Source organism: Phocoena sinus, chromosome 4, assembly GCF_008692025.1.
Source record: "Phocoena sinus isolate mPhoSin1 chromosome 4, mPhoSin1.pri, whole genome shotgun sequence".
Lineage (NCBI taxonomy): Eukaryota > Metazoa > Chordata > Mammalia > Artiodactyla > Phocoenidae > Phocoena > Phocoena sinus.
In genome coordinates, this window is record NC_045766.1 from 56,595,721 (window position 1) to 56,612,892 (window position 17,172).

Below are 17,172 nucleotides of genomic sequence, written 5' to 3' on the forward strand. Positions count from 1 at the left end.
TAATATTTGAAACTATAATTGTCCAAAATTATCTAAAATTGTCCAAAAGTAAATGAAGATCTGAATCTACATACTGAAATGGCATACCAGGTATCTGGGAAAATTAACCCAGAACAGTCAAATCTGGGGTAGATCTTTTAAAAGGTATGAGACTTCAAAGAAAAAGAAAAAAGTCCTCAAGCTCTCCAGGCAAAAAGATCAAATAACTTACAAAGGCAAAAGAATTAGAATGGCATCCACAATATGCAAAACAAGGCAATAATGGAGCAGCATTTTTTAAAAAATAAAGTGTGAAACAAGGATTTTATGTCCAGCCAACTCTTCCTATATCAAGTGTCAAGACTATAGAAAAACAGTTTTAAATATATAAGACCTTAGGAATTCAATACTTAAAAGTCACTCTTCAGAAACCTATTAGAGCTTCATTCAACAAAGAAATGACTGGGAAAACTTCAGCAAAAAGGCTGATGGTAAGTATTTTCATATGTCTAATTGTATCAAAGACTAAATAAAAGGTGAAGATGAGGGTGAAAGATCAATGTTCAAATATTATACATTATGATACAATGGAAATAATGCAACAAAAAATGGGAAGAAAAAGGACAGGGGAAAGTAGAATAAGCTATTGATTCTGCAATAAGTAACTGTCGGGATACCATTAAAAACTGACAAACCAGACATTAAAACATTAAATAACCAAACAGGCTGGTAAAATCATTTTAAATAGTATAAACAATATGAAAATGGACTACAAAGGATGGTATGGTATGACACTTTTCTAAATATACCTTTATGTATGATTCTGACTTTTAGAACTATGTTAACATTTTACAGACTTAGAAAAAGAATCAAAGCCAACAAGAATTGGGGAAGACCCGAAATGAAATACATACAAACAGAAATAAGCCTAACTATATGAAAAAATAAATACCATAACCGCACTGAAGGCGGAGGGAAGAAAAAAACTATTCACATATTCACATAGTCTCAAAGTATCTCCCCCATGATACTTATTAAGCACAAAAAGAAAAACAGTAACTTTACAAAGGACAAACCTAGTAGGTAGCACCTTTGTAAACTAAGTAACTTTGTAAAATAGTATTTTAACTACACACTGTAATGCTAAAGACAAAAAGAACAATGCACAAATATTTTCTTCTCATTAGTAGGCTTGTTTTTCAAAAGGACATAGATTATCAATCCCTGAACTACTTTACGTGTACTGTGAGTGAGTGAGTGTGTGTCTGTGTTGTGAATAATGAAAGTCCAGGTTTCTCACTATCAAAGAAAGGAGTTAAACATTAAGATAAGGTGGAAAGCTGGAATGAACACTGTCATGTTGTATTGAAATTTTAAGCATCAGCCTGAACTCAGTTTTCAATATGTGTACGTATAGATAAATACAAATGTATGTATACATACATATATATTACTAGCTCTGTCATGAGAAGATCTAGAAGCAATGACACTCCAGTACCAAAGGGCACACCTAACACTTAGATTTTGGTTTCTAAATACCATTCTCCAATAAAAGAAACCTGGCTCCTTGAAGAAATGGTTGGCATGGGGAAGGTACAACAAAATACTGGAACAATTTGTATTGTCAGAAAGTAAGGAACTATGCAAAAAATTATGGAGACATATCAAAAGAACATTAGCAGCAGCCTGAAGGGACACACACCGGTCAAATGTGAGACAGTTAAAACATCAAAATAAATTACAGTAAGTGTTTATATCCCTGGAATAAAATGAGAATCCATAATCCATAGTGATATTCATTAATTAATTAACTAATTAAGAAGAAAAAAGTTCTCCTTTAAAGTAAAATTCTAACTATAAATGTAGAAAGAATGATTAAAACAGAAAAATCACCATTTGGCAAACACCACAGTAATAATCGTTGCAGGGAAGAATCATCAATAGATGCTAAAATCACTGAGTAAAAATATAATGAGAAATATTCACGTAGTCTCAAAGTATCCCCTCATATGATACTTATTAAACATGAGAAGAAAAATAATAACTTTACAAAGGAGAACCCTGGCAGGCACCACATTAACCAGTGATCAAAGTTAACAGCACCAGTGATGCAAAATATTCACATCATGTCCTTCCCAATATGAGGAACTGGGAAGGACACAACCTTGGTTCTATGGTATTCCTGTCCAAAAAAACCACATAACCTGAATTTAAGCATGAGAAAACAACAAACAAACCCAAACTGGGACATTCTACAAAACAACTCTTCAAAAATTGCAAGATGGTAAAAAGCACAGGAAAACTTAATCCATCCAGATTAAAGAATACATAACAACTACATGCAAAACTTTATCCTGGATTGGATCCTGGAATCAGAAAAAGTACATTAGTAGACAATTGGTGAAATGTAAACAGTCTGTGGATTAGATAATATTGTTGTTATCAGTGTTGATTTCCTGATTTTGCTAATTACATGAAATATTAAATTTGGAGAATCTGATGAGGTGTACTCAGAAATTTTTTAGAAGTGTTTTGTAAGTTAAAAGTTACTTAAATTAAAAAGTTAATAAAATAAAATAAAACTTGCCCAAAGCCACAATGCCAGAGCTGGGAACATGCTTGTTCCAGAGCCCATACCAACATGCTCCACTGCACCTTAGGACAACTAAACACAATTAAAGACTAACTCAGGTACCAGGAACTGTTCTAAATGTCTTAAACATACTAACTTGCAGGTATTATAAGTATCATCATTATCATCATCATCTTCATGAGGCATAGAGAAATGAGGAAATATTTCCAATATCATACATCTAGTAAGTAGTAAGACTACAACTTGAACACTAGCCTAACCCCAAAGTCCATGATTTCATGTTCTTAACTAATATCCTATAAAACAGATGCTAGAAAAGAAAATAATAAGAAATCAAAAGATCCTTAAAAATTAAAGATATGATTGTCAAAATAAAAAAAAATTCAACACAGCATTAGAATTTAAGAATATCTCTCAGAAATTAAAGAAATAAGAGAGAAGAGATAAGAAGTATGAAGAATCAATCCAGCTAATCCAAGATAGAGCTAACAGAATTACCGGGAAAAAAAAAGAGAGAGAGAAAATATAGAGAAGAATATTATCAAGGAAATAGTACCAAAGAAAATTCCCCAGAGTTCAAGAGAAACAGGAGTATGCAAACTGAAAGGATCCACTAGTGCTGACAGGGACAAATGAATAAAGACCCAGACCTAGACACATCCATCATTGTGAAATTTCAGATACCAAGGATAAAAAGGAAAGCCTAAAAACTTCCAGAAAAAAAAGGTCCAAATTAAAGTGGGTCACCCACAAGAGAATAAGAAATCTGAATAAGATTTCTCTTCAGCAACACTAGGAAGACAAAAAACAAAACAAATCAAAACAAAACACACACAAACACAAAAAAATGCAGTATAGCCTTTAACATTCTTAGGAAAATAATTTTCAGCCTGGAACTGAACTGTCAAATATGAAGATATAATACAGACATTTTTAGAAACACAAAGGCTCAGAAAAATTTATTTCCCATTCATCACTCCATCACTTTTTTATTTTATTTTTTTTTGAAGATTTTTTTTTTGATGTGGACCGTTTTTAAAGTCTTTATTGAACTTGTTACAGTACTGTTTCTGTTTTATGTTTTGGTTTTTTGGCCACAAGGCATGTGGGATCCTAGCTCCCCAACCAGGGATCAAACCCACACCCCCTGCATTGGAAGGTGAAGTCTTAACCAGTGGACCTCCAGGGAAGTCCCTCCCTCACTTTAAAGAGAGAGAAGTGTTGTAATATAAATTTATATTTAACCTTTCTTCCTTCAAGTAAGGTGAAGATGTACTCCAACAAAGCAAGATTAAAAAAAAAAAGAAAACATGTATATTTAGAAATAGTAGCCTAAGCCATAGAGTAATGAAGAGAAGTTCAAAATTAACAGCTGTGCAGCAAAGCCAGAGGGCAACCAGTTGAGACTGGAGCAAGAAGATAGAGGGATCCAGAAGATGGGGCGGGGGGAAAGATCCCACACAATAGACAGAGTGATCAAGAGTTGGAAGGGAAAATGAGGATATGATAAAAATACATTATGTAAGAAAAAGAAAGGAGAAAAGAAAAGCAATGAAAAACTATAGGGAATACAAAAATCTACACAATGAAGTCATGATCCAAATGTAAAATATCTAGTCCAAATTAGAACAGGAAATCAGTGGGTTTCATGAAGATAAGTGAAATGGACTGTAAACAATAAACAGAAAGATTAAGAAACTAGTAGATTTTTTTAAGGCATAAGATTCTTCTCCGTATATTTTTTAAAAGCGTGAGAAACTCAAAGAAAAACAAAAAGCTATTTCAAAGTTATAATCCACCTATGAAGCAAACTAAAATGGACATGATTTTGAGTAACTGGTGACTTAAAAGAAAGGGCTACCCATCTGAACTCCTCTTTTAAGTAGCATGGAATCATGACATTGGAAACAAAGAGAAAGAAACAGCTTTGCAGTGAATATTTCCCTACTGTTAATAATGCAAAAGCTGAATATCAATTTTCAAGGGCCGGAATTAACCTGCAAATATGAAGCATGGGAAACTTAATTTGATTATAGAATAAACAAAAATGTGATAAACCTTGATAGTGTCAAAATAAAACTACAGCCAACCCAAGATGGGAGGTAGAAAGAAGAATGGAGAAGAAAGAAAAGGTAGGGGATGGATAAGGAAGGGAGAACAGGTGATTACTGCTTTTCATTATAAGTACTTTGTTCTATAGGCATTATTTTGCGAAAAATATCTTTTAATGTTTTAAGGAGAAAGCTGTTACCAGTGCAAATGCTACAAAGAGGTCAAGTGAGAAAGCTAGATCTGGCCTGTAAAATCACGGATGACCTTGAAAAGACCATTTCATGAGAATATTGGAATGGAAACCAGAGTACGGTGGGCTGAGAAATGAAGACCTGAAGAGGACAAGTATACCCAGCAGAACTCTAAGGACAGGAGAGAAGAAAAGAAAGGTTGCTAACAAGAAGAATTAAAAAGAAAGGGAAGGTTGTTGTTGCTATTTTTATTTACATGGGGAAAAAACCTGAGCATGTTTCTAATTTGACTAAGGTAAAGAAGAGACGACAGGTGATGAAATCCAGAGTACAGGATGTGGAATCAGCCTTGTACAGAAGAAGGGATATCTATTCTTCTGGAATACAAAGAAATGAGGTAGGGATGGATTCAGTTTGGGAGGCGGAAAGGCGGTGAGATCCAGCTAACAGGATCACAAAGAGCTTCTTCATCCACTAATGAAGTGTATTTTGACCATTCTCAGTACACTGGAAGCTCATATGAAAAACGATCAGATAGGAAATTTTTGAAAACATAAAAATTAGCTGAAATTAGAGATTATGCTATCCAAAGCTGGGTGATCAATGTGAAAATGTATGTGCCAAAATCAGTACTTTAAATTTGGGGATAACATCAGTTGCATTCTCTGTATTATGAATTAAGATCACTACCTTCAGTACTACAATTCTAGAGCTACTTTTTCCCCCTGTGTTCTATCTCTCTTTCTTTCTTTCTTTCTTTCTTTTTTTTAATATATTTTGGCTGCATTAGGTCTTCGTTGCTGTGCGCGGGCTTTCTCTAGTTGTGGCGAGTGGGGCCTACTCTTTGTTGAGGTGCATGGGCTTCTCATTGCAGTGGCTTGTCTTTGTTGCAGAACACAGGCTCTAGGCACGCGGGCTTCAGTAGTTGTGGCACACGGGCTCAGCAGTTGTGGCTTCCAGGTTCTGGAGCACAGGCTCAGTAGTTGTGGCGCACAGGCTTAGTTGCTCCACAGCAATGTGGGATCTTCCAGGACCAGGGCTCGAACCTGTGTCCCCTGCATTGGCAGGCACATTCTTAACTACTGCGCCACCGGGGAAGTCCCTATCTCTCTTTCAAATTAACCTGATTACTATGATAGGTTATTATTTGGCTACTAAATATTCCAAATAGAAATCTATGTTTATGACAGATTTTTAAAATTTACCTTGAGTAACTAGTTCTTTTTCAAAAGAGTACAGGAATTAACAGAAAAAAAATTGTTGACTTTATTTTAAAATGTAGATGCTTTAGCAAAATTTATCCATGCTTTTTGCTTTTTAAATTTCTGTTAATGACCTTCCATCCTAAAGTGGTTCTTCCTCTAGGCATTTATGCTGCTGAAACAGTGTTATGTTACTCCATGACAGGCTTACCCTAAGTAACCTGAAGCCTGCAGACGAATTTTTAATAAAATGAAGACATGTTTTTCCTCCAAAGGTTTTACTTTAAATTATAACTAAAACCATGATTTTGAGACCACAAAAATATGTACCCTCATTAAAAATTAAACAACAGCTAAGGGTATTTTGAAGCAAGCTGACTGGGTTAAAAAGTTCTGGGAATAAAACTAAATCTGTGATGATCACTGATACGCATGGGTCATTGCTAAGGCAGCCCCAACTTAAGAACACAGGGATGGCAGGGAAAGATCGCAGTGAGCTTAAAGGGAAGTATTTATTGAGCAGTTTCCATTGTGTGTCCTGGATTACTGGAACATGATACAGTCAGACTCTAGTGTAACACCACTCAAACCAGACTAAAGGTTGTTTACAATACCCTGGGCAATTTGAAACTTTGAGATTTCAACAATGGCATCAACTAACTAAAACATTTTGAGTAGTGTAATCAACCGTGATTTATTACCTCACATGAATGTGTTTCTAGCTTATAAATAAGCTACCACTGACCCCTTTTATCTCACACATAATTGAAATAATGAATTTGTAGTCTTGGTATCACTCTGTATTAAAAATTACAAAGCAGGCGTTTAGAGTTGAAATAAAACTTTACTCCCACCATCTCACCAGCCATTAGCTTTATTAGTCTACAATCATTGCCATTCTGCCTATTTCTGGTTCGCAATAAGACTTAGTCATTAGTCTTACTCTTGTCTTTAGCAGCCTTTTAAAATCACAGCCTATTCATGTACCCTTGGTGTAGTCTCTGATGCATCTTTCAGGCTAACATTTCTATGCTTTGCTTCTATGTTGGTTCATCCACCTCTAGGTTGTGTTCATGTTCTGATTGTTTATTATTCTGATTTACTCTGTGATCCACACTCTCTCATCTTGACATTTCTATCTCGTTGAAATCCAGATTTCACGTCTAAATTAGCTTTCGTCTATGCTACCCTAATGAAATTGCTCTGTACTTGTATACATGAACTGCTTTGCTTTGTTTCTCTGCAGAAAACTTCTTCTTTAAGAATTACCAGTGACATTGGTTTCATTCAAATCTTTGCTTCCAAGCTCTTAGGAATAGGCTTTTATTACACCCAAACTTTTCATTTTCCATTAGGTTCCACTCTCTTGATACCTGCTTGCTTCTTCTCTACTCTAACCTTCCTTAGTTTTTGGCTGCTTAAATTGTTTCTATGACAGGCTGTCCTTTTCCTCCAACTTTTCCACTTAAAAATTCTGATTATTGAGAAATTTATCTAAAATTCACTTCCATTTTCTTATATTTTCTAGTTTATATATTCACTGTATCACTGAGGGAGCTGAAATTAAGTATATATTACTCATCAGCTAAAAAGTTCAGAGCGCACACACACACAAATGTAGAAGAAAAGAAAAAAATCTAAATAAATGTTGATTCTCTTTCTTATTTAGTTTAAGCCTTAGAATCCAATGACCCTGCTCAAACTGAATTCTCTCTATGTATAACCAAAAGCATCCATCACTGTCTATAAAGTCACAAAGTGATATTAGGAGAAAAAAAGGCAGGAGGTGTATGCACAATCCATGCACACATATTAAAATTACACATTGCCCGAGAGTCTTCCCTCATAAAAGTAAACAACTCTTCTGTAAAGAGTAATTATATGTTTGTATGACACACAAGTGGGCTTGCTCCCGAGTTAATGGTTTACTAGGGGCTTTACACAGCTAAAAATCAAAACTTTAGAACCCAGGCTTGATTTTTCATAGTGCGTCGTAGGCCATAAAACCGAATATTCCACAGGAACAAATGAAGACAAAAATTAGCACTGTGTCTTGGATTTGAGATAGATCATCCATCCTAATAGACTCCAACCGAATGGCAAAACAGGCAAAGGAAGACCCTGTATCAAACCATCGTCGTGGAGAGTGGTACACAGAGAGAATGAGAGTAGGGGTTGGGGAAAAGGAAAAAAATGTAAACTAAAACCAGAAGAGGCCTTTATGAACCAATAATGACACGTGTCAAGATCTGGGTGATAATCAACTCAACTTTTTGCACCAGAGGGCAAAACAAACCCAAACAACAGGAACTCTAAAGAAGTAACATATCATGTTTTCCCCTAAATCCCAGAGAAAACAATTCACCACCAAAATGTTTCTGATGTACAATCACAAAGTGACACAATTATCACTCTTCAAGATCAAAACAAAACAAAAAAGACTTGCACCCAGAGTAAATAAAAACTTTAAGTTGGAGAAAGTTGTAGAGGCACAATAGAAGAAACATCTTTGTAACAGTCATCTTTCTACCATACTGTCTTATTATTTTAGATATTCATGCAGAGAATAGATAGTCAAATCAATGATGACCCAGAAGATACACTTTCATTCAATGGCATTTGGCCTCAATTGCTTCTTTGAGCTCTTTTCTCAAAAAAAGGATATAATTTTATATACAGAAAACAATCTAGAATAAAAAGAAATACTGTACTCTCTTTCTAGCCAAAATTTAATTTTCCATTTGTTCTTAGGTAATAACATCCTTTAAAATTGTCCTTTCCACTAGTTATTCTACATGGAGGTGGAAGCTTTACATCTTAGAAATAAGTAACAGCTCATACTAAAGGCTAAAAGGAGTCAGAGTATGATTATTAAAAATGAAGAACAGGGTTCAATACTGCAAGGTCATTTTATTCTCGCTACAGAAAGATACCTGTGTTTTCCTTAGCAGTGACAGAGGTCACCAGGAAAAGCATAAGATTCATAGACAGCGAATACCCTGAACTGATACAAACTGTATTAGCTAGAAGAGAATATTTATAAAACTAATTCTTCTAAACAATTTTGACACTGGACTGAGTTTGGTACACCATGTTTCAAACAGCTGTTCTCCTTAGGATCACAGGTTCAAACGCGAATAGACGATTTACATTTAACAACTGGTAAGCTATCAAATGCCACACAGCTAAGTGTAGGAGGTTGAGAGAGACGCCATCCTATGAAAAGTGATGCTTTTTTTAAAAGTAGGAACATTGTGTTTTTAGCCAAACAAACTAATACTTAGCCATCTTATTATTCCAGGCACAACTGGTCATTTCAGAGACAACTCTGAATTGGGCAGAGCCCTGAAATGTTCTCCCACTAAATGCCTGATTTTTCTCTTCTTCCCTTACCTGATAATGAGCCTGGGCTTGCTGTGCTGAGTTCAAGGTGACATTGCAGAGCTTGCAGTACAGGGGCTTACATAGCTCCTCCAGGGCAGTGTCTTGCTCCCCTCCCTTAGGTAACTCTTCTTCCCCGGCCAGAGGCAAGGAAGCCTCCTGCCCAAAAGGCTTCTGCGGCGGAAGCGGCAAGGTTCCTGTAGACCTGGCGGCCACTGACATAGGAGGAGAGGATGAGGGCCGCTTAGGCGGAGGAAGCCCAGCGTGTTGCAAGAGGATCATTGGGTAGGAAAGACTTGGGCATAATCCAGTGGGTGACGAGAAGTCGGGTCTTCAAATCTGAATCAACAGCAAAAAAATACTTAAAAATGTGTCCTCTGCAATATGACGTGTAAATGACCACACCATCTGCCCCTTCCTCTACTTCTCCAAACCATCTTTAGGACTCCTTTCCTTTTACCTCATCCAGCAGACTGCCCCTGTGTGTTAATCCACACTGACACAGTGCTCTTCCACTGAGAACAGCTTTATAGATCTGGCTTGATTTTGCTTGGCACAGCTCCAAATGCAGTCCCTCTGGCCCAGGAACATTATTAACAGTATTGCATCCGTGGCTAATTAAATCTAAAAATCACATGGCTGAAATGGACATCAAAGGTCACCCAGTCCAGACCCCTTCCCTCAGGCACACTTAAACACTCCTGATGATAATCATGCATAGACAAAAAACAAAACACCACCAGCAAAGAACCTTAGCAAATATCTCCTTTCCGTGCAAACTAGTCTTTCTATCCAAATGATATCAAAAAGAATGAAATAAAGAGTTTCACTGCTCAGATTACTGCCAGCACTTCTAGAACTAGCTAAAATATCACAGAACTCTAGGGAAAAATCTGAGTTACCATGTGACAAAAATAAATAGAAGTGTACCTTCTGATCAACTAGTAATATTTAAATAATTGAGCCAATGACTCCTCAGAGCAGAGGCTGCAAGCAGACAACCTATACGTCACATGCAGCCACAGATGTGTTCTGCTTGGAATATACAGTGTTTTGTTTTGCTTTCATTTTTAAATTGAATTAAAGTCAACATTTAAAAATCAAAAGATTTGTGGCTCCTCTTGATAAAAGGGTGATCTGGCAACACTTGGCCCATGGTCCTACACGGGCAACAATTAGCTAGTTAGTGCTGACAGGCACTGTCCCGTGGTAGCCAAGCTTGCCTTCTCTAGGCCACCTCAGTCCCCACTCAGCCTGCTGCCTATATTCATATTACTGGCCTGCTCCCCGTAAGCTTGAGTTTAAGACCCCACCTCATATAGCCTTAGACGGTATTCATGAGTCCACTATAAAATCAGAGTATTTTCTCTCCCTCTAGAGGTAAATTACCTACATGAAATAGTGTATCAAGTAAATGTCCAATGGCATACTGAATCACACTACCACAAGCCTCAATATAATTCTAGTTCCTCAGTCTTTCGACTACTTGCTTTCCCCTTCTTATTAAATAACTGATAGTCTCTATTCTGTTTCCCTCAGAAAAGACCCAGTATGTTCCAATCCCACTTCAACTTTATCTATGATTTCTCCGGTCTCCCACCCAGACGGCAACTTCTAACCCTGAGTATCTCAAAATGAACCACAGTATGCACTTTGAGTTCCCACAATTCTAATTAACCAAAATTAAAATCCTTATTTCAAACTCCTCTATTCTTTTCACTCTCAATACTATTAAAACCTCTTTTCTTGGTCAATAGAATATGGCTATTTTAAGCTGCTGGAATTTTCCATCTGCAATAGAAATGTGTACATTTTATGACAATAATAGATTTACTAAAATTAACCAAGAACATTTCGAAAAGTTAAAAGTCTCTTTTACCACATTTAATAAGTATATACACATGGAAATTGCAACCAAGTAACAGCTTTTATACTAAGTTCAGGGTCTTGGGGCAGCAAAGGACATCAGTGCAATGGGAAAATAATATAGTAAAGGACAAAGTACATAAATTATTAGTCATAGTACTTAACAATACTTCTCATTAAACATAATATTTAGAAATACAACAATATTATTTTATTCTCAAGCAGAAGTATGCTGTCCATTTCTCTGAGAATATTTTTTTAAAAAGCAATACAGATTTAGAACATTTAAAAAGTCAGGGTCTCTATAACCATATTATTTCTCTCAATTAAGTCAAAGACATTCAGAAAGCAAATGCAGATACAGATATTTTGAAAAGGGAAACTAAGGAGACAAAGACCACTTTTTTTAAGTTCAACTACCTAATTATAATAATTCATAATATTAAAAAACTACACATACCACCTGTACAGAGACATACTGATACCAAAGTGCCAATGACAAGCTGTCAGCTCAGAAGAGAAATGGTGGAGGAGGGTGTCAAAACATCTGGATAAAGGAAATCAGCAATATAAACAGAAAATCAAATGCTACCAAATGCCTAGGCATGTCTGGACTTGTTTTATGAAAGTTTACTCCCACTTGAGGAAATACCAGCATGTGTCTCCCCCAGTGTTGTCTACAGGCTTCCATCAAAATAAAGGCCTGATAAAATCCCCTGAATTGAAGAAAAAATTCTCACCAAGTACAGACTTACCCATTATTGCATCTTACCTTTATAATGTTTAAAGAATAGCTAGATAGTCCAAAATTCTTTCTTGTAATATTTAACAATCGAAACGATGTCAACTCCCCCCAAAAGCGTCTCTGCATGACAATTACATCAGGTATTTCTATACTTGCAAAAAAAAAAAAAAAACTAGAAGAAAATAAAAAACTAAAAGAAATACTAAAACGAAGCCTTCAGTGAAAGCAGGAATGGTGGAATATAAAGAGACTCAAAGCACTTGCGACTCAGATCTGCTCAACTACTGCATTAGATTAAAAGAAACTAACTTGATAGCTGATGTAAATAAAATATTCCTTGGATCATAAAAGCCATTCAATTTGATGCTTGAAGTGGCATAAATGAAGGATTTATGGTGGTTAATATCCCGGTTTGGAAGGGGTTGAGGGGCAATAAAGAAAATCAAAGCTTCAGTGTACCCTATTTAAAGAAAACGAATGATCATATAGCATAGTTTTCATGATCGGACTGGGGCCTACTCTTCACTTACTGTATTAAAGACAACCACTTTCTCATTTGGAGAAATCTTCTTAGGAAAGGGAACACAATAAAGGAACAGGTTACTGGCACCTCAACAAACTAGGGAAGTCTGTAATTGGGAATTCTGGAAACGAGGGAAAGACAGTGAGCGTTATTCAAAGGTCATCAGAACGCAGCGAGAAGGAATGAGAGAGAGGAAAATAGAAAAACAATCAGTTGAGGTAAGGTATATCACATAAGGAAGACCCAAAAGAACGGAAGAATCTGGGGGAGAAGAGGCCTTGGTGGATTGGCGAATGTTCTCTAGGCTCAGCTATGACGGTTCCTAATCCCAGGGAACCTTTCACGTTATTTGAATCAAAGCTACATATACTTCAGCATCGCCCACATACACCTTACATTCTTAAAATGTGCATGCATACACACGAGCGCGCACACACATACATACACATACACACGCACCTCAATCCCATAAGGATGCCATCACGAAAGATGGAATCCCCGGTCTCCCACGGGGCGGGGGCAAGCGCGAGGGCCAAGGCAGCTGCACGCCTAAAATGATCCAAACAGTACACGTGAAATGCTTATAAACAAACAGATAAATAAAAGCAGCGCGAGTCTGTCACGTGGAGGGCAGGTGGAAAGACCGCACCGGAAAGGAACTCCTAGTCCCGTCGCTCCTGTGCTCGTCCTAAATGCCCCGAGGCTCGCAATCGTCCGCACTTACCGGAACCCCCAGAACGCTCCGGGAGTCTGGGCGCCGCGTCTGCCCGGGACGCCCGCCGCCCTCGGTCCTACGCACCCCGCTCGGCCCGGTTCAACTCCGCCTCCCTCCCCGCAACTTTCTCGCTGGTCCCGCCGAGCCCCCTCCGCAGCTAAAGGCTGACTGTCAAAAGTCAGTCCAACCGGACCCACAGGGAAACAGCTGCAGGAAGTGACTGCGGAACCCGGAGGCGGCGGAGGAGGAGACTGAAGGCGCCGGCCCGGCGTCGCCAGTGCGCATGTGCCTGGTGGAGCAGGCCCCGTGGCGGCGGCAACTACAGCGGCGGCGGAGACTCCAGACCCGGACTGGTGGGGCGCGCGCCCGGCAGGTGCGGGGACTGTGAGCGCCGGGACGCTGAGCAGGAGCGGCGAACCAAGGCACGAGTCAGAGGGAGGATGCACCACCGCGAGTCCTAAGACCTGTTCATCATATAACCTGGAATGTTGATCCAGAGCAGAAACCTGGGCAGAGTTTTTGCAACTTTCATCTCCTGTCATTGAGATCCAAACCTTTTTCATTCCAGCCCCACCCTCAGTCCGCTGATTGCTGGCTAAGGCGGCAGAGTGGAGTGGCCAAAATATCCAGGATCTTTTAACCTGCTGCGACAGAACCTTTAAATTGCACCTTTCCCCAGGAAGGAGGAAGACTAGTCCGGCTGCCTACTCATTGATCTCCAATCACACAAGAAAACACGGAGGGAGAGGGAGAGTCAGAGATAGACAGACAGACTTGCCCTCTCCCCAGCATCAGAGTGGGCAAGGGATAGAGAAGACCGTCTCTTGAGCGCGCGCGCGTGCGCACACACATACACACACCAGCCTCGCCTGCAAAACAGGAAAGACTAGGAAGAGACTGGCTAAGGCCAAAATGTCACATCCTCTCATAGTCAACCTCAACACTTTCAGGGTTGACATTGAAAGATGAGCTGAGAAAATTCCAGCTCTAAAATTCTGTTAACTTGTAAATTAACCCATAGGAATATTTCCGGGGGGGGGCACGTAAAATATGCATAACATAAATTTACCATTTTCACCATGTTAAGTGTTCAGTTCAGTGCCATTAAGTACATTCACAACGTTGTGTACTTATTTTTTAATCATTAATTAAAATGTCAAGGAGAGCTACTTATAGAAAGATGTGCCTTAGTAGTAGGCAAACTACTGCAGGAAATTAAAGCTGTTTCTTTGGTTGAAACACACCATCCAATGCTACCACCAACACACCAAATTGACTGTTTTCAAGAAATGACTTAATAAATACATTGACTGTTTAGCAATCACACCCACAGCTAGTGTACACAGGCCATTTGGGGAGAGTAATCCATCATGCTTAGGTAGAAAACAAATTGTTTTTCTGAACTAATTTTCTGTTTATGTATACATACTTTATATGTCAAGTTTTTAAATGGCCACATTGTTTTTAAGTAGTCTGGTTTGATTCTTCCATATGAAACTGTCCAGTTTCCCCATCGCCATTTATTGAAGAGGCTGTCTTTTCCCCATTGTATATTCTTGCCTCTTTTGTCATAGATTAATTGATTATATAAGTATGAGTTTATTTCTGGGCTCTCTATCCTGTTCCATTGATCTGTCTGTTTTTATGCCAGTACCATGCTGCTTTGATTACTGTAGTTTTGTAGTATAGTCTGAAGACAGGGAGCATGATACCTCCAGCTCTGTTCTTCTTTCTCAAGACTGTTTTGGCTGTTCAGGGTCTTTGTGTTTCCATACAAATTTTAGAATTATTTGTTCTAGTTTGTGAAAATGCCATTGGTATTTTGATAGGGATTGCCTTAAATCTGTAGATTGCCAGGGGTATTATTGTCATTTTAACAGTACTAATTCTTCCAATCCATGAACACAGTATATCTTTCCATCTGTCTGTGTCATCTTCAATTTCTTTCATCAGTGTCATAGTTTTCTGAGTACAGGTCTTTTACCTCATTAGGTAGGTTTATTCCTAGGCATTTTATCCTTTTTGATATCATGGTAAATGGAATCGTTTCCTTAACTTCTCTTTCTGATAGTTTGTTGTTAGTGTATAAAATTGCAACAGATTCCTGTATAATAATTTTGTATCCTGCAACTTTACCAAATTCATTGATTAGTCCTAGTAGTTTTCTGGTGGCATCTTTAGGATTTTCTATGTATAGTATTGTGTCATCTGCAAACAGTGACAGTTTTACTTCTTCCTTTCCAACTTGGATTCCTTTTATTTCCTTTTCTTCTCTGATGGCTGTGGCTAGGGTTTCCAATACTATGTTGAATAAAAGTGGCAAGAGTGGACATTCATGTCTTGTTCCTGATCTTAGAGGAAATGCTTTCAGCTTTTCACCATTGAATATGATGTTGGCTATAGGTTTGTCATATATGACCCTTATTATATTGAGGTTATTCCCTCTGTACCCACTTTGCTGAGAGATCTTTATCATAAATGGATACTGAATTTTGTCAAATGCTTTTTCTGCATCTGTGGGGTGATCATGTGATTTTTATCCTCCCTTTTGTTAATGTGGTGTATCATGTTGATTGATTTACAAATACTGAACCGTCCTTGCATCCCTAGGATAAATCCCACTATATCAAGGTACATGATACTTTTAACATATTGCTGAATTTGGTTTGCTAATATTTTGTTGAGGATTTTTGCATCTACATTCTGTGATATTGGCCTATAATTTTGTTTTTTTGAAGTGTCCTTGACTGATTTTAGTATCAGAGTGAAGCTGGCTTTGTAGAGTAAGTTCAGAAGCATTCCTTCCTCTTCAATGTTTTGGTATAGTCTGAGAAGGACAGAATTTCTTTAAATGTTTGGCAGAATTCATCTGTGAAGCTGTCTGGTCCTGGACTTTTTTGTTTGGAGATTTTTAGATTACTAATTTAATTTCATTACTGGTAATTGGTCTATTCATATTTTCTATTTCTTCCTGATTCAGTCTTGGGAAATCGTGCATTTCTAGGAATTTATCCATTCTTTCTACATTGTCCATCTTATTGGCATGTATTTGTTTGTAGTGATCTTTTATGTAATTCTGTGGTGTTAGTTGTAACCTCTTTCATTTATGATTTTATTTATTTAATTTTTAATTGCTTTCTTGATGAGTCTGGCAAAAGCATTATCAATTTTGTTTATCTTTTCGGGACTTCCCTGGTGGCACAGTGGTTAAGAATCCGCCTGCCAATGCATGGGACATGGGTTTGATTCCTGGTCCAAGAATATCCCACATGCCGTGGAGCAACTAAGCCCATGTGCCACAACTACTGAGCATGCGCTCTAGAGCCTGCAAGCCACAACTACTGAGCCCACGTGCCACAACTACTGAAGCCCACACGCCTAGAGCCCATGCTTCACAACAAGAGAAGCCACCGCAACAAGAAGTCCGGGCGCCACAACAAAGAGTAGCCCCCGTTCGCCGCAACTAGAGAAAGCCCGCACGCAGCAACGAAGACCCAATGCAGCCAAAAATAAATAAAAATTTTTTTTAAGTTTTATCTTTTCAAAAATCAGCTCTTAGTTAAATTAATCTTTTCTATTTTTTAAGTCTCTATTTCATTTACTTCTGTTCTGATCTATATTGTTTCTTTCCTTCCACTAACTTTTGGTTTTGTTTGTTCTTCTTTTTCTAGTTCCATTAGGTGTAAGGTTTTGTTATCCACTTCATGTGAATGCAAATGTTCATGATCCTCTTTCCTCACTGGGATGGAAAAGAATTTATTTACCAAAATCAGTGACCACAAATAATGTACCTGAAGCCACATTCATCTGTTCTAACAAAAATGCTACACCCAGCATGACTACTGCAGCGAGGCTATTACAGCGAGATAGTCTACAGTTATTCTGCAGGATCTATATGGCTTCTGCAGAGGCCAGTCTGGTGGAT

At 37.9% G+C, this 17,172-nt stretch overlaps 1 protein-coding gene across 8 annotated transcripts in view; it reads right to left on the reverse strand.

Annotated features, from left to right (window-relative positions):
* Positions 1-13,513, reverse strand: part of ZMAT3 (zinc finger matrin-type 3) — a 32,104-nt gene extending 18,591 nt beyond the window's left edge. For 2 of the 8 annotated variants that reach the window (XM_032630370.1, XM_032630366.1), the window contains exons 1-2: positions 11,725-12,984; positions 9,411-9,737 (exon numbers count right to left, since the gene is read on the reverse strand). In XM_032630370.1, the coding sequence (XP_032486261.1) occupies positions 9,411-9,680 (270 nt within the window). In that variant the 5' untranslated portion in view covers positions 9,681-9,737; positions 11,725-12,984. Of the gene's footprint in view, positions 1-9,410 lie in introns of all 8 variants that reach the window. The other 6 variants (XM_032630368.1, XM_032630363.1, XM_032630369.1 and 3 more) reach the window with 6 other exon arrangements.
* Between the last annotated feature and the right edge of the window lie 3,659 nt (positions 13,514-17,172).